Source organism: Lonchura striata, chromosome 6 (genome assembly GCF_046129695.1).
Source record: "Lonchura striata isolate bLonStr1 chromosome 6, bLonStr1.mat, whole genome shotgun sequence".
In the NCBI taxonomy this organism is placed as follows: domain Eukaryota; kingdom Metazoa; phylum Chordata; class Aves; order Passeriformes; family Estrildidae; genus Lonchura; species Lonchura striata.
The window spans coordinates 38,815,299-38,841,633 of record NC_134608.1 but is presented as its reverse complement, the minus strand read 5'-3'; the positions used below and the strand labels follow the sequence as shown (position 1 = coordinate 38,841,633).

At 38.3% G+C, this 26,335-nt stretch overlaps 1 protein-coding gene and 1 non-coding gene across 12 annotated transcripts in view; both read left to right on the top strand.

Moving 5' to 3' along the window:
• Window positions 1–26,335, top strand: part of CKAP5 (cytoskeleton associated protein 5) — a 53,022-nt gene that overhangs the window by 22,385 nt on the left and 4,302 nt on the right. For 9 of the 11 annotated variants that reach the window (XM_021533360.3, XM_021533350.3, XM_021533357.3 and 6 more), the window contains 28 exons: window positions 140–253; window positions 1,446–1,556; window positions 2,660–2,752; window positions 3,329–3,514; window positions 5,164–5,258; window positions 6,606–6,663; window positions 6,745–6,870; window positions 7,205–7,341; window positions 7,497–7,671; window positions 8,202–8,315; window positions 10,399–10,527; window positions 11,124–11,318; window positions 11,961–12,096; window positions 12,818–12,906; window positions 14,109–14,231; window positions 14,899–15,048; window positions 15,443–15,646; window positions 16,352–16,487; window positions 17,294–17,487; window positions 19,708–19,880; window positions 20,094–20,117; window positions 20,991–21,164; window positions 21,589–21,709; window positions 22,400–22,579; window positions 23,003–23,190; window positions 23,590–23,665; window positions 24,453–24,641; window positions 24,750–24,884. In XM_021533360.3, coding sequence (XP_021389035.1) covers window positions 140–253; window positions 1,446–1,556; window positions 2,660–2,752; window positions 3,329–3,514; window positions 5,164–5,258; window positions 6,606–6,663; window positions 6,745–6,870; window positions 7,205–7,341; window positions 7,497–7,671; window positions 8,202–8,315; window positions 10,399–10,527; window positions 11,124–11,318; window positions 11,961–12,096; window positions 12,818–12,906; window positions 14,109–14,231; window positions 14,899–15,048; window positions 15,443–15,646; window positions 16,352–16,487; window positions 17,294–17,487; window positions 19,708–19,880; window positions 20,094–20,117; window positions 20,991–21,164; window positions 21,589–21,709; window positions 22,400–22,579; window positions 23,003–23,190; window positions 23,590–23,665; window positions 24,453–24,641; window positions 24,750–24,884 — 3,825 coding nt within the window. Of the gene's footprint in view, window positions 1–139; window positions 254–1,445; window positions 1,557–2,659; window positions 2,753–3,328; window positions 3,515–5,163; window positions 5,259–6,605; window positions 6,664–6,744; window positions 6,871–7,204; window positions 7,342–7,496; window positions 7,672–8,201; window positions 8,316–10,398; window positions 10,528–11,123; window positions 11,319–11,960; window positions 12,097–12,817; window positions 12,907–13,714; window positions 13,823–14,108; window positions 14,232–14,898; window positions 15,049–15,442; window positions 15,647–16,351; window positions 16,488–17,293; window positions 17,488–19,707; window positions 19,881–20,093; window positions 20,118–20,990; window positions 21,165–21,588; window positions 21,710–22,399; window positions 22,580–23,002; window positions 23,191–23,589; window positions 23,666–24,452; window positions 24,642–24,749; window positions 24,885–26,335 lie in introns of all 11 variants that reach the window. The other 2 variants (XM_077784175.1, XM_021533361.3) reach the window with 2 other exon arrangements.
• LOC116183774 (small nucleolar RNA SNORD67) lies at window positions 21,757–21,867 on the top strand. Its single transcript, XR_004148467.1, has one exon. It is a non-coding gene; the product is annotated as a small nucleolar RNA SNORD67 (small nucleolar RNA).

Genomic DNA, 26,335 nt, shown 5'->3' with positions numbered 1-26,335 from the left:
TGCAGTTGTTATGCTATCAGAGATACATATTTTTCTGACATTAGAATATAGAAGTGCACTATAGGAAAAACAGCAGTTCTTTTGATGTCTGAGCTAGAGAGCTATTTGATCTCGGCTACCTTGTCTATTTACTTTCTAGGCTGGGGTCCCACTCAAGAGAGGCAAACCAGCTACAGCTGCAGGTACAGGAGGTGCTGGGCCTAAAGGCAAGAAGGGTCCTGAGACCAAAGAAATCTTTGAATCTGAGCTCTCTGTGAGTATTCTGCTATTCTGAAATACAAAGCCCTCTGTAACCAAAGATTGCAGCTTTGGTTAGTCAAGTTCTTCAGGCACTACACAGTTCTTTATGGAGGTTTTTTGGTTTTGTTAGGAGAAGGGAAAGTAGTATGTATACATTTGTAACTGGTGAAATGGGACTTTGGTAAATACACCTGTTTTTCAGGCTGTTGTTGGCACCAGGCCATTTAAGACAGTAAGAAATCATGCTTATACCCTTATAACAGGGTATGTTATTGTCCCTGAAGTAGGAAGAGATAAAAAAACAGTTACACTTCATATGTAATTTAGGACACATGATTTGCTGAAGGAATCTGGTATTAAAAGCCTGAGAATACATTATTGTGGATTTTACATTGAAATCTAAAGTGAAATAAAGTAATAATTAAATGAACTAATATGTTTTCTGCTGTTCATATTAAGTTACATTCCAAAAAGTTAACTGAATTCTGCATGTTAGCTGACCATCTACCTACTTTACTCTGGTATCTGTGGGTCAAACAGTAACAAAAAACCTGTTAGAGCTTTGCTAGATGTATCTGCAAGTTTTTTGGACTGTCAATCCAAACCATAGTTTCATTTGGAATGTTCCTTAGAGTGAATAACTTCTATTGTGTTTCCAGCTTATATTGTTAGTTATGCAGTAGAAAATGAGAATACAGTTCCTGTGGGTGATGCAGACACCAGTGAAACAAGGGAAGTTTTTAACTTTCATTTTATGTTTTGCTAAAATGGAGACAGAAGATACGTCTTCTCCTGTCTGCCCTTATCAACTTCTGATTTGTTGTTGTCAGTGCTTATTCAGACTTGATCCAAAATTACCTTGCAAATTTTAGGTTACCTCTCCTTGATTCTTTAAGCAGAATGTTGGTATTCAAGATTATTTTTGACTGTCTGCACAGTTTCTCCTGCTTTCCAGAGATTACTTTTCTGTTGTGGTGCAATTTTAGCAGCTTTCTAAACCCATAAGACCCCTAAACCACAATCTATACTGAAATCTTTTAACCTACAACAGAACCCGTTTCCTATTTTGTAAATGCACCACAGTACAAGGGTCAGTGCAGTATATTACCTGTCCTTAAGATAATAAAACTTTTGAAATAAACTCTTAAATAAACTCTTCTGAAGTGATGTAGTGGAGTGTTAACCTTGTTTTGATCTGGCTGCAGATAGAAGTATGTGAAGAGAAAGCTGCTGCTGTCCTTCCAGCGTCTTGTATCCAGCAGTTGGACAGTGGTAACTGGAAAGAGAGGCTTGCCTGCATGGAGGAGTTTCAGAAGGTATGTTTGGAACAGTTGATAAGAGAGTCAGTAGGGAAGGAGAAAACAAATAATAAATTCTTTAGCTCTTTAGGCCTCTTAAGTCTCTTGAAGTACTTACTAGTAGTAGTTGTATGTCAGCACTTCAGATGGATTAAACAATACTTGAAAAAGCCAAATGGCTTGTATGGTTTAAATTCCATAGCAATGGTGGAGTAAGTATTTTGCCTTAATGTAGATGTGCTTTTGTCAAAAATACTTGTATTTTGATCGAGGTATTTTTAAAACTCCAAGTAATTGTAAAGCTTGGTTTCAAAGATAGCTAGATTTAAACAAAAGATTTTGCAACATCTAGGCCAGATCTATTGCAAAGAAGTTCCTGTTATTTGTGTGTTGGGCAGTAATTGCTTGTAATCAACTCTCAATTTGCCAGTTGAATTTTTTGTTTTGAGGCTTATACAGTACTAGCAGTCTTCACAGCTAGTGGAAAGTGCTTCATGTAGTCACAAACAAATAAAAGCTTCAACTGTAGATGTATAAGTAGTTCACACCATGACGCCAGTACAGTAATGACTGAGTTTACTATTTTAGTGGGAAAAGTGACTAACTTCAGTTGGGAAATGGTGACTGGCTGCATTGAAATGCTGCTGCAGAAGCCTGCTTTATTAAAATGTTGTCATTTCAATTGAATTATTAAGCCTAACAACAGCTAAACCCCAGTAATTTAGATCATATTCAGGCTTAATCTCTGCTGTGTGGTCAACATTCCAACATGAAAGCTTCATAAAATACTTAATAACAAAAGCAGCTTTTTGAGGGGCAGGTGGGCTGTTCTGGATTTTGTTGTGTTTTTAAGTGTTAAATTCCTAGGGTCGGAATGGCCAATATTGATTGTTAAGGACATTTGCTATAGAACATTAAAGGAATAGTGATGCGGATCTGTAGGTTAAATGTTGGTTCAATACCTCAGACTCCTTGTAAAAATGGCTCTTCAGGTAAATTATTATGCTGAGAATTTCTCTGCTTTAATTCAGTATTAAGAAAATACTTCGAGAACAGTTGAGAATTTCTGTTTGTTTTGTATAATTTGTGACCCACTGGTTAACTTGATGTTTATCTTTTAGGCTGTTGAGCTTATGGAAAGAAGTGAAATGCCTTGCCAAGCCCTAGTGAGAATGCTAGCCAAGAAACCTGGTTGGAAGGAAACAAATTTTCAGGTAATACATTACATTAACAGAAATGGACTATTTAGTTACTAAAGGATAAAGTTTCCAGCTGAAAGGCTGCAAGTGCATATGTTACGCTGTGGCCACAGTTCTATCTGTAATCAATGAGAAAATAAACTATCAAATTGGATTTTATTCCTGTTGAGAGTTGAGACTCTAGATGTCATCTAAAGTATCTAAAGATTGTCTTTAGATGTATATCATGTATACATGTGCATATACGTAAGCGTGTGTGTGTGTATAAGTTATAAAAGTAGATAATGGCAGCCCAGTATTATTGATTGTGTGTGTTTATATATAATAGTTTGTATTTGTATGTATACACAGTTTTTGTGTATAGTCACACAAAACACCTGTGTGTGTGTACAAAATATCTGTGCATAAATACTTCTACATATTCAAATGTGTGTGTATATATATATACAAATACAAATTTTGTGTGTATGTTATTATTTACCCACAAATCCATATAATTTTTATATGTACCTATAGATATATAGAGTGAGAAAACTTAGTTTAAAATACACAAAGACATCAGTAAATTTCTTGCTGTTTTGGACACTGCAGGTGATGCAGATGAAACTGCATATAGTTGCATTAATTGCACAGAAAGGAAACTTCTCCAAAACTTCAGCACAGGTTGTGCTGGATGGTCTTGTAGACAAGGTTGGTGATGTGAAATGTGGAACTAATGCAAAAGAGGCCATGACAGCAATAGCAGAAGCGTGTCAGTTGCCATGGACTGCTGAGCAGGTGAGTGAGCAGCAAAGGTACTCTTTCAGCAAATAAAATCAGAAATAATGTGTAGTGTGTCCTTTCAGTCTGAGGAGTAAATCCCAAATCTTTGACTTTTCTGTGTTGCATGAAAGTGATTTGTTTGCTCTCAAGATGCTTCCCAAGACAGAAGTTAAATATATATTCCTCTAAAGTTGAAAATAGAATCATAGGATGGTTTGAGTTGGAAGGGACCTTAAAGATCATCTAGGTCCTCCCCCACACGATAGGCAGGGATACCTTTTACCTAGACTAGGTTGCTTAGAGCCCCATCCACCTTGAGCATTTCCAGGGACGGGGCAGCTACAACTCCTCTTTCAGTTCAGACCCATTCCTCTTTGTCCAACTGCTGTATGCCCTTTTCAGAAGTTTTCTTGGAGGCCTCCTTCAAGTACTAAAGGGCTATAAGAAGATCACCCTGGAGCCTTATCCAGGCTGAAAAATTCTATTTCTGTCAGCCTTCCCTCATAGTAGAGGTCCTTTGAATCATGGTGGCCTTGCTCTGTACTCATTCTAACTGAACCATGTCCTTCCAGTGCTGAATGCCCCAGAACTGGCTGCAGCACTGTTGGTGGGGTCTCACAAGAGCAGAGCAGAGGGAATCCCCTGAGAATTCCCTCTTTCACCCTGCTGGCCACACTGCTTTTGGTGCAGCCCAGAACACAGTTAGCTTTCTGGTTTGAGTGCTCATTGCTGGGTTTTGTGCAGCCTCCTTGGAGGAGCTGGACGCTCTCTCTTGCACACGCTCTCTCTCCATTCATCCCCCAGCCTCTGTTGATACCAGGCGTTGCCCTGACCCAGGTGCAACACCTTGGTTTGTTGAAGCTCCTCAGGTACCCATGGGCTCACTTCTCAAGCTTGTCTTGGTCTCTCTGGATGGCCTCCTGTCCTTCAGGTGTATTAACTCCACCACTCAGCTTGTTTCATCTCAAACTTGCCCTCGGGAAGCCCTCAATCCTTTTGTCTGTCACTTATGACATTAAATGGCACTGGTCCTAATATGGATCCCTGACGGGAGTGCTGCCTGCCATTAATGTCCATCAAGACTCTGAGCCATTAACCACCACCCTCTGGATGTGATCATTCCACCAGTTTCTTACCCACAAGTCCACCCATTAAATCCTTCTCTCCAAATTGGAGAGAATTGGATGTTGTAGGGGCCCTTGTCAAGGGCCTGACAGAAGTCCAGATATATGGTATCTATAATTGCTCTATTATAAAAGGCCCTGAGGTTGGTCAGGGAGGACTTCCCCTTGGTGAAGCCATGCTGGTTGTCTCAGTCACCTCCCTGTCCTCCATGTGATTCAGCACAGCTTCTAGAAGGATCTCTTTTATGATCTTCCAAGGCACAGTAATAATGAATAATTAACTAATGTTTCTGCTTTTTTAGAAAAGCATATACGAATCCATAATAAAGCTGCCTCTGGCTGCCTCTAAGTACAGGGGTTTCTGGTTCACTTCAGTTCCAGTTGTATCCTGCTACAGTGACACAGTTGCTTTTTCATTTTCTGTTACCCTAGCCTTTTTTGTACCCTTGTCCTGTGTTTTTTGCAGGTATCTTCACTTACTTATTGCTTTGTCACCTGGTTTGCCAGTGAAAGTTTACAATTAGCTCTCATCTATTCCAGGTTGTGGCTATGGCTTTCTCTCAGAAGAATCCTAAAAACCAGTCAGAAACTTTGAACTGGCTTTCAAATGCAATTAAAGAGTTTGGCTTTTCTGGGTAAGTCTTTTAAATAAATTCCTAAGAGAAACTTGAATGAAAATGTTTCTAATTTGGAGCTAAGGCTGTGTTCATCTGAGCTCTAGTTCCTTAAATTGTGATGCTAGTCATGTTCTTCTAGCTCTTAGTATATAACTGAAAGTATCTGGCATTACTAGTATGATAGGATGTGATGACATTACTAGCTACTTTACTCACCACTCAATCTTCTCTGAAGATCATCTGTCTTACGGTTCTTACAGGTGTGGGTTGCACACAGAGCTGTGGTACTGCATGTCTATTGTAGCCCTACTTGGATACACCTGCACCCAGGTGGACCACTACACATTTTGTAGTTGAAAAGAAAAAAACACAACTGAATCTCATAACCTACTGGAGAGTACATAACCAGCATGCCTGTTAATCTCCTTGGGAGACATTTTGAGGTTGATGGCAGGTGGATGAAGTTTTAGCCAACAAAGTAGCTGTTATTATGCCTGGCAGTGTTAGAGTGAGAAATTATTTCTCCATCAGAACCAGGGATAGCATGCCTTAATTTTTAATCACTAGTCTTTTAACTGGATGTGGTTAAGCATATATAATAGAGTTTAGTCCTGAGGAAAAGAATCTCTAAGCAGGGAAAACTTCAACTATCACTTAATTTGACTACTTGGGCAGTTACTCTACCTGTCTTAAGATATTTTGTGGCTTTTAGGTGGATAGTGACATGATTGAGTCTGAGAAATAAATTCTTCCTTAGTAAATTCCACCAAAAATACATGTTTGCAGCATGGAGCATATATAGATGTGTTACTGCAGAAGTGTGCAGAAGAGGCTGCATAGGTAATACATAAGATTCCCACCTTCCTTTATTTCTCTTGTAAATATCCATTTGAAAATTGTGCCTTTTTCTTGAAAATCGTGAGAGTACCTAACAAAAAAAACCCACCAGAAAAAAAAAAAAGACCCACCAGAACAGTAATATACCCTCACCTTTATTGTGTAGTCATGTTTCAGGTACTAGATTCTTTCCTCAATATTTCAGTCCTAATTGTCCACATGGATTATGTAGTTTAAGAAACTGCCAGCTGTGATAAGAGTAAGCTTTTGTATAAATTGTTTACTGATTGATTTTCACAGTAGGCTATTCTCCAGACTGATTTTTCAGTAGTTATTTAAGCAGCTACTATCTACACTGTACCTGTGATTACATAATTTTATGAGTATGAGTATACATGTCTTCATCTAAGTTAGCTGTGTAAATCTCTCTAGGGGTATCTTTTTTAGTTAACATACTGTGATGATTTTGTTTGTTGGTGCTGTTTCCTGTGTTTTGTTTTATTTATGGGAGACATGTTTTTTCCACAGATTGAATGTCAAAGCTTTCATCAGTAATGTGAAAACTGCTCTTGCTGCAACTAACCCAGTGAGTAAATTTAGAATCTTCATCCTGAATTATTATCAGTCCTGGATTTGAAGACTGAGTGCTTTTTCCTCTTTCTGGCAGGCTGTGAGGACTTCTGCCATTACATTGCTGGGAGTAATGTATCTTTATGTGGGACCTTCTCTGCGAATGTTTTTTGAAGATGAGAAGCCAGCACTTCTCTCCCAGATAGATGCAGAATTTGAAAAGGTATGAAGTGGAGCTCTCTTGCTACCAAGTGTCATTAAAGCTACTTTGAAACTTCAGTAGCTGGAGTTCGTAGTAATATTGTTGTCTAACTCTTGGGCTTGTAATTGAGCCAGACTTAAGACAGTGCACAAAGGCTGCCAATTCATTATGTGTAGCTATCTCAATAGTCCTTTTTTTTCATTATGAACTTGAAAGGTTCCTGGGTTTGTTTGAATAGTGTAATTGTTTAGAAATCTGCTGTCCTGATCCAGTGCATTTGTATCATACAAGTGGTTTTATTTTTAGTGTCAAATGAAAAATTGTAAAATTGTTTCTGATTATGTGTTGCTTGCAGATGCAAGGACAGACAGCACCAGCTCCAACTCGTGGCATTTCCAGGCACAGCGTGGGAGGTGGGGATGATGGTGAAGAAGAAGAACAGGAGGAGGCTGGGAATGATGTTGTGGATCTCTTGCCAAGAACAGATATTGGGTAGGTTTTTATTCTATCACCTGAACACTCACTACCACTTCAATTCAAAATTTTGCATTTATAACTGCTTTCTAAGCAGAAATCTATGGTGTTAAAGCTCTCAAATAGAGATATTACTAAGTAAATGGACACTTCACCTGTTTTTTCTCTTGCAGTGATAAGATCACAGCAGAACTAGTGTCTAAGATTGGGGATAAAAATTGGAAGATCAGAAAGGAAGGTCTAGATGAAGTGACAAGCATAATAAATGAAGCAAAGTTCATACAGCCAAACATAGGAGAACTTCCAGTTGCTCTGAAGGGTCGTCTCAATGACTCCAATAAAATCTTGGTATGTTTTTCAAAATCCTGTTTCAGTTGTTTCCAGCTTAAAAGTTAAGGTAGTGATAATTGCTGAAGCTTGCTTATTACTGTGTGGTCTCTTTCAATCATTAAATCAACAGTTTGGAAATAGTTCACTATGTGTTTCAAAATCATACATTTCCCTATTTTAATAAATATTTTCCTTTTTTTTCATTTAAAATTGCTTTGAATGCTTTGAAAGAAATAAAAACTACCTTTGCTCTGAATGTAATATAAGGAAATCTTAAAAGAATTTGACTAATAGTTTCATTTGTCACAAAAGTGAATTGTTCCTTGTTTGAAAATATTTGTACTTGAAACTTAATTTGCTCAGTATATGGAAGTATATTTTGGTTTTCAGTGTGATGAATTTGAAGGCTGGAATATGTTTTATTGAGCAGGCATTCTAAAGTAAATGCTTAATATATAGCAGTATCTCTTTTCCCTGTATAACTGAGTTTTTGCACAAATGCTTGTTACACTGTTTTATTTCAAACCTTTTTTTTTCCTGTTGTGCAGGTGCAACAAACTCTGAGCATTCTTCAGCAGCTAGCAACAGCAATGGGCCCCAATATCAAACAGTATGTGAAAAATTTGGGAATTCCTGTCATTACAGTTCTAGGAGATAGTAAGGTAGGACAAGCATCAAGATCTCTTTCATTTTTGTGTATCTAAGCCATACATACCTGAAAGGTGGTTGGTAGTTAAAACTTCTTGGAAGCTTACCAATTTTTAAAAAAGTTCTTGCCTGAATGACAGCTTAATATTCAAGTATAAATATTCAGATGTATTTTCTCCTTGTAACTAAACCCAGTAAAACAATCTGGCTTTTAAATGAATGTGGTGACAATGTGCGTATTTCTGCTGCTGGAAGTACAGTATTTTAGGCACTGAACAGGTTTGCTTGGTAAAGTTTCTTGTAGACTTTTTAATGAATCGCTGTGGATTCCAGTATACATTGTTGTTGTCTTTGTCACTGTGTAAAGGACTTTTAAACTGTAGGTCTACATAGGACTTTCAGAACTGATTCTGAAGATTGTGTAAATAGCATTAGTGTTGAGTTTGCCAGGATGCTGTGTCAAAATCAAACTTAGGACCATGGGAAAGAGCTATCTGAAGCAATGGGTAAAGAGGCTTGGGCAGATGCCAATATCTTGTGTCAGAAGTCATGGGCTATTATCAAAGATGGCATACTTCAGCTGTCTCTGCTTGGAATGTGAGTAGGAAGAAGAGCAGAAGCTGGATCTACCTGTCCAGAACAGTGGAAAGACTTGGACTAGTTCTAGGGCTAGATAAAAATCTCGTGGTTCAAATTATTTTCCCTTTAAGAGATTTTATGTGACTGTTAAATTCTTCTTTTAACTCGCCAATTATCCTGAGGCAACAGCAAACTCCTTTTATAGGGTCATAGAACTTTTTAGGTTTGAAGGGAGCCCTACAGACCATCTAGTTCCAGCCCACTGCCGTAGGCATGGACACTTTCCACTAGACCTAGTTGCTCAGAGCCCCAGACTGGCAGGAGAGTTGCAAGTATGTGGTTTAAAGATAAGACCAATTGTGATTAACTTACACTCTTAATTAAAATGTGTAATACTGACATAACTTGTAAGCACAATAATGCTGACAGAAGATTGTATGCTCGTTTGAACACTCTTTCAGTGGTGATTTTTTAAGTACTTTAAGTGCAAGATTTAACTAGTTTATGAAATTTGTCAAGTTTTTGAAGATGAGAATAGTCCATTTTGGGTCCTGCTTCACTACGTTTATAGTGGACCCACTAAAAAATTGAGGAAAATAATCAGCTTGTAGCATGAGTGAAAACAAATTAAATTTGGCTGATGGGAACCAAGGCCTTGTCAGAAAGGCTGATGAGGATGTGTTTATCTGCAGCACATGATTTGTTTCTTTTCTTCAATGAGGTAGAAGATGGGAGAAGTTGGTAAAGCAAGGATGCTGTCTTCTTGTTGACATACATATATGCCTGGATGTTACTTCTGCATTTATATGGTTCATACTTAACTAAATTAGTCTGCTACGTTACTAGCTTTCCTCAGAAATTCTGCCTACAGGAGAGGGTCACATGTATTGAGTCATGTCTAGACTGATAACATTTTAAAGAACCACGGTTGTTAAATATTCCATCTGGCTTCTCATAACTTCATATAGCTGCTTCAAATAAGGGTGCTGTTCTAAATCTTACTTGGAAAAAACAGGATGGAAATCGTTAGGAATTAGAGGGCTCCCTCATTCCTGATTTTGCTCATATGTATCCTAAATGGGAGTGCCCTAATAGGAGGCTCCATAATCCACTTGCCTTGATTTATGAATGTGCAGTCTATTTTAAACACTATATAAGTCATTAACATTAATTTTTAACTTCTTTGAGAGTTAGATACCCAGAATTATCGTCAATGAATGGTAGCATGTAAAAGTAATTTTAGAGATACCTTTTCACCCTCTTTATGAAACTTTTTTAAAAAAAAATTATGGTAGATAAGTATAATGTCTGATTTGGAGATTGCTGTAGCTGATATCATCACTGAAACTAAATTCTTCTGAATCTTAGGCTTCTTAAGCTGCAAATAAAAAAAGAGATTTCAAAGCCCATGATGTGGAAGCTTTTTGCTTTCATAGGAAGGATGACTATTGCTTCTTGTGTCGTAATCTTCTGACCTCTCTTTAGATTCATTCTTTTTAAATCTTGTTCTTGCTGCAGAATAATGTTCGTGCTGCTGCACTGGCAACTGTGAATGCCTGGGCTGAGCAAACTGGCATGAAAGAGTGGTTGGAAGGGGAAGACCTGTCAGAAGAGCTCAAAAAAGAAAATCCTTTCTTAAGACAAGAGGTAGGCTTCTGTCAAGTAAACTTCCTATCTATGTCAAATCGAAATAACCTTATGTCTATAGACTCTTTATCTCTGCAGACTGAAATTACACAACACTACCATTATATGGGAAAACAAGTCGCTGTGTATTTGTTCTGACATAAAATTGTTAAACCTTAAAAGGCTAATAACAAACTTTCTTCTTGCATGGTAGCTGTCATTTAGACTTCAGTGCCTCTAAAATGGAACTTTTGTCTGTTTCAATTAGCGTTTAAAGAGCTAGTTTATGTTCCCTTACATTCACTTTGGAACAGAACTGGAGACATTAAAAAGAGTGGCTGAAATTCTATTCCTTTCAAAAGGAAGGAACAGCCTGCAAAGAGACCAGGCTTAAAGTTTTAAGATAGTTGTGTGTTAACATGCTGTACTTAACTTTTAATTTTTGTAATTGCTGACATGAAAATTGATGTTGTTGAAGAATATTTGAAAAATGGGTGGGTTTTTCCTACTTACATTGTAGAATGTAATGGTGTGTGAAGGACTGCTGTTCAGACTCTCATGCCTTGGCACGTACAAACTTTGCACAGCTCTGTGAACACTTTAAAACTTTCTTTCAGCTTCTTGGCTGGTTGGCTGAGAAGCTGCCTGCCCTCCGTTCTGTTCCTTCTGACCTACTGTTGTGTGTGCCCCACCTGTACTCCTGCCTTGAGGATCGAAATGGGGATGTGCGCAAAAAGGCACAGGATGCCCTGCCGTTCTTCATGATGCATCTGGGCTTTGAGAAGATGGCAAAAGCCACTGGCAAGCTGAAGGTACTTCTGTTACAATGATTAGATCATGTGATCTTGAATGAGTGAATATTAAGCCTATTCACAGTCTCATGATAAGCTGTCTTGAGTCATGTAAGCTTGTCTGTATTGAGTATTTTCAGGAGCACTGAAAATAGAATCAGGAGCTGTGAGCTAGAGGTTTATCTGCTTCAGAAATTATTACTGCCATTACAGGCTTATTACTTCAAGAGCTTGATATTTATTCACTCTGCTTTTCTTCTGAAAGAATCTACTTGCAGATAGCTTCCATACCAGTTGTTGTCCCACTCTATGCCTGTCTGCTCATGCTTTAACATGGTTTCTAGCAGTTTGATTTAGCTTATGGACCCTTGAGTGGTGGGTAGGCACTCCACTGACATCCAAAGACCACTCACCCAGAGTGAATTTGCATAGTTCCCATAGATCTTGCAGAAGAAACTTTAAGGAAAGATATTTTAACTCAAAACAAAAGTATCTTGAGAACAATGGTGTTTTAAGATGATCATCCTCTGAGATGCTTAACAGAGCATGGATTGTTTCAAACTAATTTTGTTTTTGTTCTGTAGCACATATTGGAAAGATTAGTGATAGACATTACTAATATTATCACTTCTTTTTTTTTTTTTTGCACTTTTTGTTTTCTAGCCAACTTCCAAAGACCAGGTACTGGCCATGCTGGAGAAAGCCAAAGCTAACATGCCAGCCAAACCAGCTCCACCTGCTAAAGCATCTTCCAGAGTGGTAGGAGGAGCAGCTCCAGCCAAATTCCAACCTGCATCAGGTAACCTCTGAAATTTGAGGAAATTACTGAGAAAATGGTGGATTTTGAAGCTTTTTGACATGCCAGAGGAATAAACATACTTAGCTAAAGAATAGGTATTCAGTATAGTTAGGGTTCTGGTTGATCTTGCATTTGAATCAGTTTCTAGTGTAGGAGGATGTTTCCTTTCCACACAACCATCTGTCAGCTGCTACTTGAAAACTTGAAAATATGTACTTGGTATTGAAGCTCAAACCAAGCTGGGCTAAAGGGGAAGGTTTTTTCTTATACTAATCTAATTTTAAGATAATATTTTTAAAATGCTTTCACATTATTTTTTGTCTGGACTACTTACTCAGTATAGTTCACTGAGGGACTACCAGAATGCTTCTGTGATGGGATTAGTGGACTACTGATTTGAAGAATCAAACTGCTGGGGCTAGCTTATTCAAGCCAGGTGCAACTACAGCTCTAGACATTAGCCTGCACACTATATATGTCTGCATTTTTAATTTTTTTTTGAAAAATGACAAATTGGCTGACATACCATAATCTTAATTAGGAAAACTTTGCAGGCTAACATGGAATTTAAGGAACTTCTTCAATGGGTCTAAAAGCCTCAGACATATGTGAGATTAAGCATATTGTATCCACAAATGGTTTTTCTGATGTCCTAAGAAGAGAAAACTGATAACCTAAAATAGGCTTCTAGATAACTTTAAATGGTCTATTGTTTCTTCAGCATTTGCTGATGATCTGGGGTCTAATACCATGGAATCCAAGCCTGATCTCAAAAAAGCCAAAGCAGGAGGACTCTCCTCTAAAACTAAGGTATGTTGATTGCCTTTTGTGTAAAATGAGTTTCATTAAGTTAGTAGCTGTGGTTTATTAATGTGTTGTAAGATAGAAGAATGTAGTCCTTGCTACAGACAACTTTTATTAAAAATCTTCGTGTTTGTCTGAACTCTGAAATGACAGGCATTCCCATATCACTTACCTGATCACAGCTTTCGTCATGACCTATTTAATTCCTAATGTCCATATTGTCAAAAATCAGTCTTATGTGAAACTCAGTCTGTTCTAAATTTTCCTGGCCACTTTGATTTTCTGGTGTTGAGAATTCATTCTTACTATTCCAGGTCTAATGTTACACTTGAATGTTAGTTTTGAACCTATGTATCAAAATAAATGAATCTGTCTTACAGTGTGAAGGGTAAGAAGTTCTCAGTCAAAGTGCAGCAAGGGAAGGAGTATGCTTAAAAAACATAACTCAACTGATTACAGTCAATTTTTGGTTAGGTTTTTCTGTTGTTTTGTGTTACAGTATTTTTTTTCTGTTAAAAATAAAGTCCTATGTATATAACTAAAAATAACCCAAATTGTTCTACAGTCCCATTTTCTCCATTGTCTGAAGTAGTGCTGTAACAAGCACATTTGATGTAGGTCTATATTTATGGTAAGAACGAGCAGAATAAACATTGAAGGATGTTGTAGGTTTGCTGAAGTCAATGCAGTATTCTGCCAGAACTCTGCTGGTAGAATTAAGACTTTTGTTGTCAGAAAGCTGTTTATTCTTAAGAGTTTCTATTCCAAACCTTTTAATGCATTCTCAGCAAAGACTTTTCTGTGTTATTTCCAGCAGTCAGATGTTAATAGCAATATGTCCAAGGGTAATGCCCGCCTGTCCAAAGCTAATACAAGCCTCAAGGGCGGTTCAAGTCTGACAAAGAACCAGTCTATCAAACAGGTACCACGTTGGATTTTAGGGATGTGTGTGGGTGACTAGCACACTGGTTGAGAGTGTTGTATCATACTTCACAGGGTACTACTGTGCACACTGTCATGGGTATTGCTTCCACAGCAGCTGAGCACACACTTTTAAACTTCTAATCAACATTTTTCTTTCAGCTTTGCTCTGGCTCTTGTACACGTAGGCAACATGAGGGTGGCAAGTATCTATCTAATGCTTGCAGTTACTGGGACTGAGGCATATATATGGCTTGTGTTGCCTGCTAATTCCTTGCTTCTTTCAGGTACAGGGAAAGAAAGTGCTAAGCAAGCCTAATCTGAAGGAAGATGATGATAAATCAGGCCCTATTTTTATCATTGTCCCAAATGGGAAGGAACAGAGGATGAGAGAAGAGAAAGCTCTGAAGGTGAGAAAAATCAGGATGTGTTCACAAATTTTGAAGTGGAGGCTTTAAATGCATTCTTTAGTTTTTAACTTAGAATTAAACATACTGTGGCATGTGTTAGCCACTGTCCATCTCTTGGAATCTGTTTCTCCAATTGAATTTCATATCTCCGTAGCAGGCTTACTGTGGTGTTTCTTTTCTGATTTTCAGATTTTGTCTATTTATACACTGTCATAAAAACCTAAGACCTTTTTACATTTTTCAAGTTGTGAAGTATCATTAAGCTTAGTCAATTCTTTTCAGGTACAATGTCAGAGTTCTAGGATACATTGCAAATACTTTAATATAGTTATTTTAAGCAGCCCCACTTAGCTGTAGGGAAAATTCTATTATGGAAAATATACATGTTATTTGTAACTTGCTAGTAAGTAGGCCTGTCTGGAGGTTAAAAACAATGACTTTAAGTGATAATTATTAAGATAATAGCATAAGGCTAATCAGTCCATATGAAGAAAACTTGTCATTAAAAAAAAAGGTGAGCAAACAACACTGATTTTTCATTACTTATTGGCAATAAGAAGGCTTTGAAAATAGGCTCTAAAGCAGAATTAAAAGATGTTCAACCTGCAGCATCCGTGAGGAAGAAAAGGTATTGCTTGATGTGCATTCTAAATGCTGCCTTTTACAGGTGTTAAAATGGAATTTCACTACTCCCCGTGATGAGTATATTGAACAGCTGAAAACACAGATGTCTACTTGTGTGGCCAAATGGCTACAGGATGAGATGTTTCACACAGACTTCCAGCACCACAACAAAGCACTGACTGTTATGATCGAGGTGAGTTTGGATCTGTGGTAGAAGATGAGGCTGATAGAATTACTCTCTGCTGTGAAAGATACTGCTTGAATTAAAATCGAATAGAAATTCTCTGAGGAGCCATGGGTCATTATTCTGTGTAGTTGAAACCTAAACATACATAGCAGTAATTTTCAGTGGTATGATGAAGTTGGTATTAAGACTGTTTCTCAGGAGAAGGGAAAATTTCCTCACCAGAGACTTCTCTTAGAATTTCAGAAAGCCATATAAGTTAAAAGTGGGTATGTATTGTTCTAAGAATCTACCAATAAATGTAGATTATTTTATTATTTTGCCAGACATAGCTTAGCTTATTTCTTGTTGAACAGTGTCTTTCAATTTACATAACTTTTTTTTTTTTTTAACTGCCTTCAAGCACTTGGAGAGTGAAAAAGATGGAGTCATCAGCTGCCTGGATTTGATCCTAAAATGGCTTACCCTGAGGTTCTTTGATACCAACACAAGTGTTTTGATGAAAGCACTTGAATACCTTAAATTGCTTTTCAATTTGCTGAGTCAAGAAGAATATCACCTCACTGAAAATGAAGCATCCTCTTTCATCCCATATCTTATCCTAAAGGTACAGGTTTTTTTTACAGAAACTAAAATTATTTTTCATTAGGTTTATGGAAGAATGCCATCAAACACTGCAATATGTTCATTCTAAATATATTGTGAGTGGAGTTAAATCCAGTTGATGGCTTGTGTGAAATTCAACAGGCCGTGTTTATTTAACCTGGAGAAAAGGAAGCTCAGGGGAGATCGTAGTGCTCTTCATAGCTACCTGAAAGGAAGCTAAGTGCTCTTCATAATTACCTGTAGTGAGGGGGTGTTGATGTTGTCTTGTCAAGTAACAAATGAATAGAATGAGAGCAAAAGGCTCAAATTGTTCTAGGAAAGGCTTACATTGGATATTTGGAAAAATTTCTTTCCTGAATGGGTTGTCAATCACTGAAACAGGCTGCCCAGGGAAGAGGTTTAGTATCCATCACTGAAAGTATTTAGAAGACATGTAGATGTGGCACTTGGGGACATGGTTTAGTGGTAGACTTGTCACCGTTGCTTTAGCGGTTTGACTTGATGTTAAGGTTGTCTTTTGTCACCTTTATGATTCTATATTGCATATTTCCCTTAAAAGCCATGGACAAAAAATGGATTTTGCCTTGAGAATGATTCTGGCTTTTCTCAGACTATTTAGAATAGTCAAAAGTATAATGAGACTGTATAAAATATTCTGTATTTCTTCCCCTCTTTTTCATTTTTTTTTACCTTAATTTTCCATTAGGTAGGAGAACCAAAAGATGTCATCCGTAAGGATGTACGTGCCATTCTGAACAGAATGTGTCTCATCTATCCAGCCAGCAAGATGTTCCCTTTTATCATGGAGGGTACAAAATCAAAAAACTCCAAACAACGTGCAGGTAGGAAATGGCCTGTTGAACTGCATGTGTTCAAAGTACTTGAAATTGCTTTGGTTTGCATCTTGAAAAACCCAGCATAAGAATGTTAGGTGGGATGTGAGATTTACATGCACATGGCATTTTATGCAGATGTTTGTAAATGTTTAAAGGATGAGATATTCAAGTAGTATCATATTGCTTTTTTTTTTTTTTTTTTTTTTTTTTTTTTTTTTGTCTTTGTACCTTCCAAAGACATGTAATCTTTTAAATTGCTGTATTATGAGTCCCTTGAGTAGGCTTGTTTTCTTAGTGAAACAGTGCTGGGGAGAACAGTAACAGTACTATTTTCTTACTCAGCAAGAGAATCAGTTAATCTGATCAAGAAATGTCTCTGCACTGTACATTTGTCTCGCCACAGGTAATCTCTGTAATAAGGTTGTGACATTTGTAGTTCCAACAACTTCCTGATCACTTTGATCAGGTATAAGCAGATCCTGGTATAAGCAGAAAGTTAAATTCTCTATATAATATAGTATTGCAAGCTCACAACTGTTAACCTGAATGTGATGTTAATTGTAACATTGCTTATACGTGGTTATGGGAAACACTTGAAGTGTAGAAGAGTGACTGACAGCTTTTATCTGTGAAGTAGTCTGCTGTAGCTTACTATTGATCCCATAAATCACCTGGAGTATATCTATCATCAACTTTGTGGTCGGCAGTTCACTACAGTGAATGTTCAAGCTGTGCAAGCAACACAGGAATTGGAGGGCTTTCTTCCCAACAGCTTTAAAGTTGAATGTGCACATGTTATCTTCTTCTTTTAGAATGCTTGGAAGAGCTTGGATGTCTGGTTGAATCGTACGGCATGAATGTTTGCCAGCCAACTCCAGGGAAAGCCTTAAAAGAAATGGCAACCCACATTGGTGACCGGGACAATACTGTGCGCAACGCTGCACTGAACACCATCGTGACTGTCTACAATGTCCATGGCGACCAAGTGTTCAAGCTGATTGGAAATGTCAGTATCACTGCAAATAAGTTTATGGGGATTTTTGGTTAGAGTGCTGTGCTTGGTTTGGTTTGTGGGATTGTTTGTTTGGGTGGTTTGGTTTTTCTTTAAGTCCTTACACTTTTGTAGAAAATTAGCAGTGTTTTGCTTGCGATTGGTCATGGTACATCTTGCTGTTGGCATCAAGAGTATTTTGTAGTTTTGAAAATAACTTACTACATCATAGATCCTCTGATGGCTATTTGCTTAATCCCAGATTGTAGCATATATGAAATCATAAAATGGTTTGGGAAGGGGCCTTAAAAACCATTTAGGTTCAAACCCCCTGCCATGGGCAGAAACACTTGAACACTTCAAGGGACTGGTTATTCTGTTTCATTGCCTCAGCCGCTCTCATAGTCAAGAGTTTCTAATCCAATCTGAATTTAGCTTCTTTAATTTTAAAGTAATTATTACTTTTCTATCACTGTGTTCTGTTGTTAGAAGTCCCTCTCCAGCTTCCTGTAGGCCCCTTTTAGGTACTGGAAGACTGCAATGAGGTCTCCCTAGAGCCTTCTCTTCAACATGCTCCCAGCCATAACTCTCAGGCAGTTTCCAGTAAGAGAGGTGTATATAACCTGGATGTGCATGAATGAAAAAGGAAACTGGAAAAAAAAAAGAGAGAAAAATACTGACCTTCCTGGGAATTAAATTGTTTATAAAGAGAAACTTGCGTTATAGTCAACTATACAAGTAACACATCGGATTCAGAATGTTTGGATAACTTATTTGGCCAGAAAAGGCTAGTTATTTGGGCTCCAATAAGTTCTCAGCTTTTTTTTTTTATCCCAAACTTAACAATTGCTTTGCAGTTGAATTCTGGTAAGTTTTGCTTACTTGCTTCATCTTACTGCATTTCATTTTTAATGTGTCAGTACTATGCTGCTTTGTATTGCTGCTCTCTTGGTTTCTGAAAATCATACTTAGCCATTATCATCTAAAGTGCAGTAAAAGTTAAAGGTGGCAAAACTCAGTCTCCAGTGTCCAGCAGTGGCAAGCTAGTTCACTGTGTTTATAATTACTGTGCATATCACATTAAGTGCACTGAATTCTAATCTGAATCAAGAGCACTTACATCTTTTTTTACAGTTCTGTTCTCTGGATTTGGTCTTGGTAATGTTTCTAGCAGCATAAAACTGATGGGAATGTCATAGATATTTTAATGAATTTGCAGCTTTGTTGTGTTGTGTCGTATGCCATAGGGCATACAAGATATTGGATGGATATTTTATGGAATATGACAAGCAGGGGAAGCAAGGCTGCCCCACTTTTTTTTTTTTTAATAAATTTCCAACTTCTTGAAAAGTTGAAATTTAATGTAACTCTTCTCTGGTAACTTTTCCCATGAGAGTTAATATTGCATTTTCATTAACATCTTAGATTTCCATTCCATTTAACTATTGTTCAGAGTGCAATCTGCTTAGTCCATTTGCTTTTGAATTTTCAAGGTAAAGGAAAAACTGTAGCACCTGAACAATTCAGCTCTTTCTAACCATGACTTTCTTAGTTTTAGTATGGTCCATCTATGGGTTCTCTTATTTCTATTTAGAAAGGAAGGTTTCTAAATCATAGGAATGCTGGAAAGTACTTGTCATGAAATTGTGATGCCTACTTTTGTTCAAATGGACTTATTGGTAGTCTTTGGTCTGGTAGATAAGCAGGTAAATACGAATCTTTTCACTGCCTGAGTTTGGATCATTAATTTGTCTTAGAATGGTGTTCATATTGAATTATGAGTACATTGAACAGGACAATTATCAGAAGAACTCTGGCTTCTGTGGAAGGGTCCCAAGTGTTCAAGTACTGCCTGGTCTGCTAATAGAGAATATAGGAGGGTGGGTGGGGCTTTCTTTGTTTGAGGTTTTTTCAGCAACACATGCAACAATTACGAACATGGGGTAGTACCATAGTTTGAATTCAAGATTAACTGTTTCTTGAAAGTTATATGGGCTAGAAATAGGTGTATTCTGTATTACAGTTTGTCAACATGAGTTAATTAGCTCTTGAAGTAGCACCTGACAGTCCAGAGTGTTCTGGTGAGTTTGTTGCTAGGACATAGCATTGACAGTTCCCACCTTTATATTAGAGAACTTCAGTCTGCACTGATAAGTATGCTGTGAATGCTGTAGGTGATTGAAATTTCCAAAACCCATACAACTCAGGATGAATGATAGCATTGTGTGTTGGCAGCTTTCGGAGAAAGACATGAGCATGCTGGAGGAAAGAATAAAACGGTCAGCCAAGAGACCCTCCTCTGTTCCAGTGAGACAGGCAGAGGAGAAACCTCAGCGCGCTCAGAACGTCAGTGCCAATGCCAGCATGATGCGCAAGGGACAAGCTGAGGACATGTCCTCCAAACTCAAGTATGTAATGTTATATTATGGCCTCTAGCCTGCATAGTGTATGTGCTAATATGTCACACAATGTCATTTTAGGTCTTGTATCATCATCTTCGCATGTTGTGAAAAATGGCCAAATAATATAAATCTGAATGTCTGAAATTTTTTTTTGTCTTGTCTGTCTTGAAATCTTTCTAAATGGTCTTGTGCCTTTTTTCACTGCTTCTCCGTGGACAGAATTATGTATCGCACTTATAGGATGTAAGTACTGCCCACTAACTCCTTGGTAGCAAGGCTCTTGTATCTTTGAATCTATCTTAGCCATCCCTTCCTGAGGGTGATGGGTTTGCCATGGCTAGTTCTAGGTTATTTATAGGTCTCTGAATTAAAAAAAGGAAGAAAACAGAAATAAAGGTTTCTGTCAAGGTGACTGTAGATCAGGTTGCAGACAGACATGGCACTTCCACATTAAGCACCTGTTCAAAATGTTGGGAGAACTTTCAGTGTGTTGCTCTAAACTTGATATTTGTTGGACCATGTTCTAGTTGTGTTAGACATGAAGCACAGAAATGGATAAGCATGTGTGAATTGTAGAGCCTGGGGCAACAGTAGCCAAAACAAAAAGCTCAGAAACTATTCATTGCCACCTGCTCATTATTTTGGAATAAATGTCTGTGCTGAGAACTACATATTCAAATATTTCCTTGAAAAATCTGATATGCAGCATAAGTCATGTGAGGATGCTGTGAGTCTTAGATTCAGAGGCTTGTGAGGTTGCTCTCTAAATGTGCATCCTGTCCATTATTAAAAAAAACAAAGGTGGAAAAAGCCACTCGAACTTTAAAGTTGTATTCTTTTAATAGTACTGTAAACTGTGCTAGTTATCCCAAACCATGCATACCTGGCACAGGTACAGGGCACCTTGTGACTTACAAGAGAAACTAAGAGGGCAAAGAAGTAGTAGCTGCTCTTATGACCTACAGAAGTTTGTTTTATGAAGGACTAGGGGAAAGGCAGAGGGAATTAAGGAGCTTGAATATAATACAAACTGCAAAACCTGTATTAGTATGAGAGCTTCAGGGCTACCAGTGGATGCTAGTGTTAATATTCTTGCCTCTCTCCTGATTTCTGTAGCCAAAATCGCAACATGGGCAACCACTCGGAGACCGCACATACAGTTCCACGAGAATTTCAGCTGGATCTTGATGAAATTGAAAATGACAATGGAACAGTCAGATGTGAGATGCCAGCACTTGTACAGCACAAACTAGATGACATCTTTGAGCCAGTATTGATTCCTGAGCCCAAGTGAGTTTAGTTTTACCTCCTAAGTGAAATCAGCAGGGCTGCCTAAAAAGTATTTTGAGAAGGTGAATTGATAGTGCTTCTACATTCAGACTTGTTTTCAAAAGAGGGTAATGTCAGCTAACTTGAAGAGATGGCAAAACAGTTTTGTTGTACTCTTCTGAAATCTGGAGAGCAGTTATTTTTCATTAAAAACATTAGTTCTACTTAGTCATTTTTATAGCTAGAGCATACTGCATTTGTAAACGCATCATCAGTATCTTTACAAATAGTGTAACAGACATGGTTTAAAGGAATGATTCTTTCCTTGAGAATCCTCAGTGAAGAATTAAATAATTTTTTCTCTGAATCTTCATTGAAATACAGCAGTTAAGTGTACATTAAAATAGCTCTCCAAAAAGTAACGAATCCTGTTTTAACCCTTCAGAATCCGTGCTGTGTCCCCACATTTCGATGACATGCACAGTAACACAGCTTCTACTATCAACTTTGTCATTTCCCAAGTGGCCAGTAGTGATATAAATACAAGCATCCAGGCTCTGACACAGGTAAGTGAATTACGGTAGCAACTAATCACACTGTACCAGACTTTGTCTGCGAGGGTGATGAGTTGCACTGTGGCGGAGCAGTCATGTCAGGTGACATGGGCTCTGCTCAGAATTTCCCTGATGACAAAACTAAGTGCACAGGGGCCATCTGACTCGCTTTAGCAATAGAAATTCCACTTGAAAGATATAGAATAAACTTCATGCTTTTTTCATTAGTTCTTCTGTGTTATATTTTTGATTTTGTCAAATTATTTGTGCTATGAGTTTGTAAAAGCCAGTTAGTCAGTAAGAATTAAATTTGAACTCCATTAGAGATCCTTAGCAAAAGGATTGTCTTGCCCTGTAGTTTATGCATGGGTTTAGGGTGGCTTTAACTACTTAAAAGTTTGGGTTTTTTTGTCCAGAAGATTTCACAAAGCTGTAAATTCCAGAATCTATAATGCAGCTGTTGATGTTTTCATTTGTGTATGGGATAGGATTGCAGTTCTCTAAAATATGAGTAATTGATTGTGTTTGGATTAGCAATACAAATCTCTAGCTGCTGATTTTGGGTGAAAGCTTAGAATACAACTGCTTTGGCAAATGGATTGGTCAGGGCAAAACCTTTCCTACAGAAAAGTATTTAAATTGTTATTTTGCACTGTTTGCATTATGTTGACTTTACTAGAGAATTTTGTTTTTAAATCTTAGATTGATGAGGTACTCAAACAGGAGGACAAAGCAGAAGCTATGTCTGGCCACATTGACCAATTCCTAATAGCAACGTTTATACAGCTCCGGTTAATCTACAATACACACATGGCAGATGAGAAGCTGGACAAAGATGAGATTGTCAGACTTTACAGCTGTATTATTGGGAGCATGATCACGGTAAGGCTTGCTGTAAAAGATAAGGTGAAGAGCAAATAACTTCTGTGCAGAAGCTGTGGGAGAATGGAATGTCTGTTCTGTACTTACTCCTGAGTCTTTCTTACAAAGGTTTGTTGCCAACTGCTCATCAATGCACCTTTTGAGAGTAGGTGGGGAACAAGAATTTGGGGAAGCAAAAAAGGTCTCTGCTTCTGCAAAATACAGCCACAAGACTTCTCTTAAGCTCGTTTTTAATATTCTTTACCTTTTGAGTGCTGAGTTGGTGGCCTGAGTATCTTCAGAAGTCACTCAGACTTTCTTCATAGTTCTCTTATTATTTTTGTGGGAAACAGGGAGATGTCATGGTTTGACATTGTAGTCTAGAGAAGTTCCTATACTAAAGGATAATGTGCAGGGGAAACTAACACTTTGTTCAATCTGTAGCTATTTCAGATAGAGAGTCTGGCTCGAGAGGCATCCACTGGTGTGCTTAAAGACCTAATGCATGGTCTTATTACATTAATGCTGGATTCTCGGGTTGAAGATCTTGAGGAGGGTGAGCAGGTCATCCGATCAGTCAACCTCTTGGTAGTGAAAGTTCTAGAGAAGTCTGACCAGACCAACATCTTGAGGTAAGTATTGAAAAGTGCACAATTATTGCTCTTCTTTACCTGTTCCCTTATGTTCCTTGAACAGCTGAGTTGTTTAGTCATTTTATGAGTGAAGACTGGTGTCTCTAGAATCATTCAGCTAGCTAATAAAGAATTACCACTGATTGTGATCAGAATTTGACTGCACAGCTGGAGGCAGGCTGAACAAGCCAACTTAGTATGGTTCTTTGTGCTTTGAAGTTCAGCAGACTGTCTCTTAAATTTTTGTAACATACTAAAAAGAAAGAACGAAAAAGCTTTTGCACATCTGCTGGACTAACCCCAGTCTCTGGTGTGGTATTCTGTGGTGAGTTTATAACTTTTTCTTTTCTTGTGTATAGCACTTTTTCTGTGTAACCTTTATAAATTTATTCCTTCTAGTGCTCTGCTTGTCTTGCTCCAAGATAGTCTTCTAGCAACAGCCAGTTCTCCTAAGTTTTCAGAACTTGTCATGAAGGTGAGCCTGTAGTAGGCATTTTGAACTTATGTGGTTTCTCTGAATCATCTTGCCTGAAAGAACAGATAGAGTTAAAAGAATTAGTGTCCATAACTTGAAATATTTCTTATAACTTCCATAATTCTGATCTTACTAGATGTCACATACAAGGACTTTAGGCGGGAACTTAACACCTGTTAATAGTTTGCAGAAACTTGTGTACACTAATACAAGCTCCATACAGAGGTGTACAGTCACCTGCTGGGCTTGTTTGCTTGAGCACTGCACTGTACTATGGATTCAAACAGTGCCAGGCTGGAGCTGACTTGTATCCTGTCATCTCTATTGACAGGCAGAGTAAACAGGCAAACGTCTGCATTTAAAGTATGAGCAAGATGTTTTCTTACCATACAACACCCTTTTGTAATTGGTATGATTTGAAGACAGCTCAGGCATTCTTAATGAGGTTAAACCTAAAGAACTTGAGCTGTATGTAGGTGTACATAGCACATATGTATATATTATCTGCTGAAATTTCTTCACACAAAGCATTAAGTCTCCAGTTACCTGCAGGGAAATCAGTACCTTACTTATGCATCAGCTCTAAAGAAAGATCTGGATACTGTATAGCCAGTTACAAAGAGCAAGTATGTACCAGTGCAAATATAGCTTGAGCAGTAGACACAGTGCATGCCTGCATGATGTGCTAGCAGAGTGAAGTGGCTCAGTGATAGTGTTGTGTAACTTCTTATATAATCAAGTGCTTCTTTCTTGAGTTGTCTTGCTTTAAGTCAGCCTCTCATTCCAGTGTCTGTGGAGAATGGTGCGTCTTCTTCCGGAAACCATTAATAGCATCAATCTGGATCGGATTCTGCTGGATATCCACATTTTCATGAAGGTCTTTCCCAAAGAAAAGCTGAAGCAATGTAAGAGTGAGTTCCCTATTAGGACATTGAAGACGCTGCTTCACACCCTGTGCAAGCTGAAAGGGCCCAAGGTCAGAGCAATCACTAGTCATGTATTTTTAAATTGGATGTTCATGCAGTCTTTAGTCGTTTTTTTTTTTTTTCTTTTTCTTTTAATTCCACTTTTTTTCTCATTTTAGATCTTAGATCATTTAACAATGATAGACAACAAAAATGAGTCTGAGCTAGAAGCTCACCTTTGTAGACTAATGAAACACACTATGGACCAGAGTGGAAAATCTGATAAGGATACAGAAAAAGGAGCTTCTCGCATAGTAAGTAAAGATGTGTTGGCAAGGGGAGTGTAAAGCAATATATTTAAGAAACAAACTACATTTTGTGTAAGTAGTAATTCCCTTTTCAACAGGCAACTAATGTTGGAGATACTCTTGTAAAGTGGAATTTTCATTTACAGCTGTTTCAGGTATTTGTTGTGTGTGTTTACCTGAGTGTTTTGTGCATATTCCAGGATGAAGTACTGTCATGGTTTGTCACTGGCACAATGCCAATGCCCCCATGAAAATGCAACCCCCCCAAATGATTGCTGTGAAATATGATATGGAACAGAGCAGAGCAAGCCCAAGCTTAATAACAAAGGAGAAACTTTGTTAAACTACTACTCCTATAAAAGGGGAAAAAAAAGGAAAGAAAAAACACACACAAAATCCAAAATGAAAACCTTCCAAAACATTCCTCCTCCCCCACCAATTCCAACAAACCACAGTGAGACACAACTTGGACCCCCAATCAAGTTCTCACCCTTCAGATAATCAACACTCAGTCCATCAAGGGAGAGAAGAGTCCCGCTTCTGCCAGAGACCCCCCCCAAGAAACACAATTGCCACTTCTTGTGTTTCCATGTCACACATGTCACTGCCCGGAGAAAATCTGCCAGTGTAGCACTCTCCTTTCCATGCACAGTGCTCTTACCACTGTACATGGACAGACTGCTCCTAGGATTCCTTTTCAAGAGTGCTTTGCCAAGAGAAAAAAAATTGAACTGTTATTTTCTGTTTTTCATTTTTGGGATCACAGTCCCCCACATTTTCCCCTGGGGCTGAGGGTCTCAAGAATAGAGATCTTCTCTTCTTCTCTGAAGACAGGGGGCAGGTATTACCACAACCCTCCTCAGCTTTTCTCTGTTTGCTCCACTCCTGTCTTTCTCAGCTGCTGAAGCAGGTCTCTTGGCTCACCGGCATCCTCCTAAAATACAGTCTCTCTTGGAGGAGAAATCGATTCAGTCTATGGCTAACAAGGAAAAGTCCAGCCAAAAGCCACTCCATTATCTTCTCCCCCAACCTTCTTTTCCTAACATCTCAGGTCCCAGGCTGACTCTCTTCTCTTTCAAACCGAGGAGGAGTAATATTTCACAAAGCCCTCATTTCCCAAGAAAGGGTTAAAAGTCCCAACTCCCTGGATGGCCTGGGCTCCAGTGGCCACACTGTTCCCTCCTCTTGGGTGGGTGGGGGTGGGGGGGAGGTGCGGGGAGGCAGGGAACATGGAAACATCCTAGATTTCCTCTACCCTTCCATCTGCAGGAGCTGGAGCCAGTTCCAGCCCGTCCACCTTTCAGCCTACGTCAGCCTAGGGAGAGTCTGCACTCTGATGACCAGAACCAAAGAGAGCCAGTTCCCCTGGGAGTCCTGCTTTTAACCCCTCTGTGTTCTCAGAGGTGTGTCCAGCCTTTAGTGGTCAGTCCAAATGTCAATATCCAAACCCAATCACT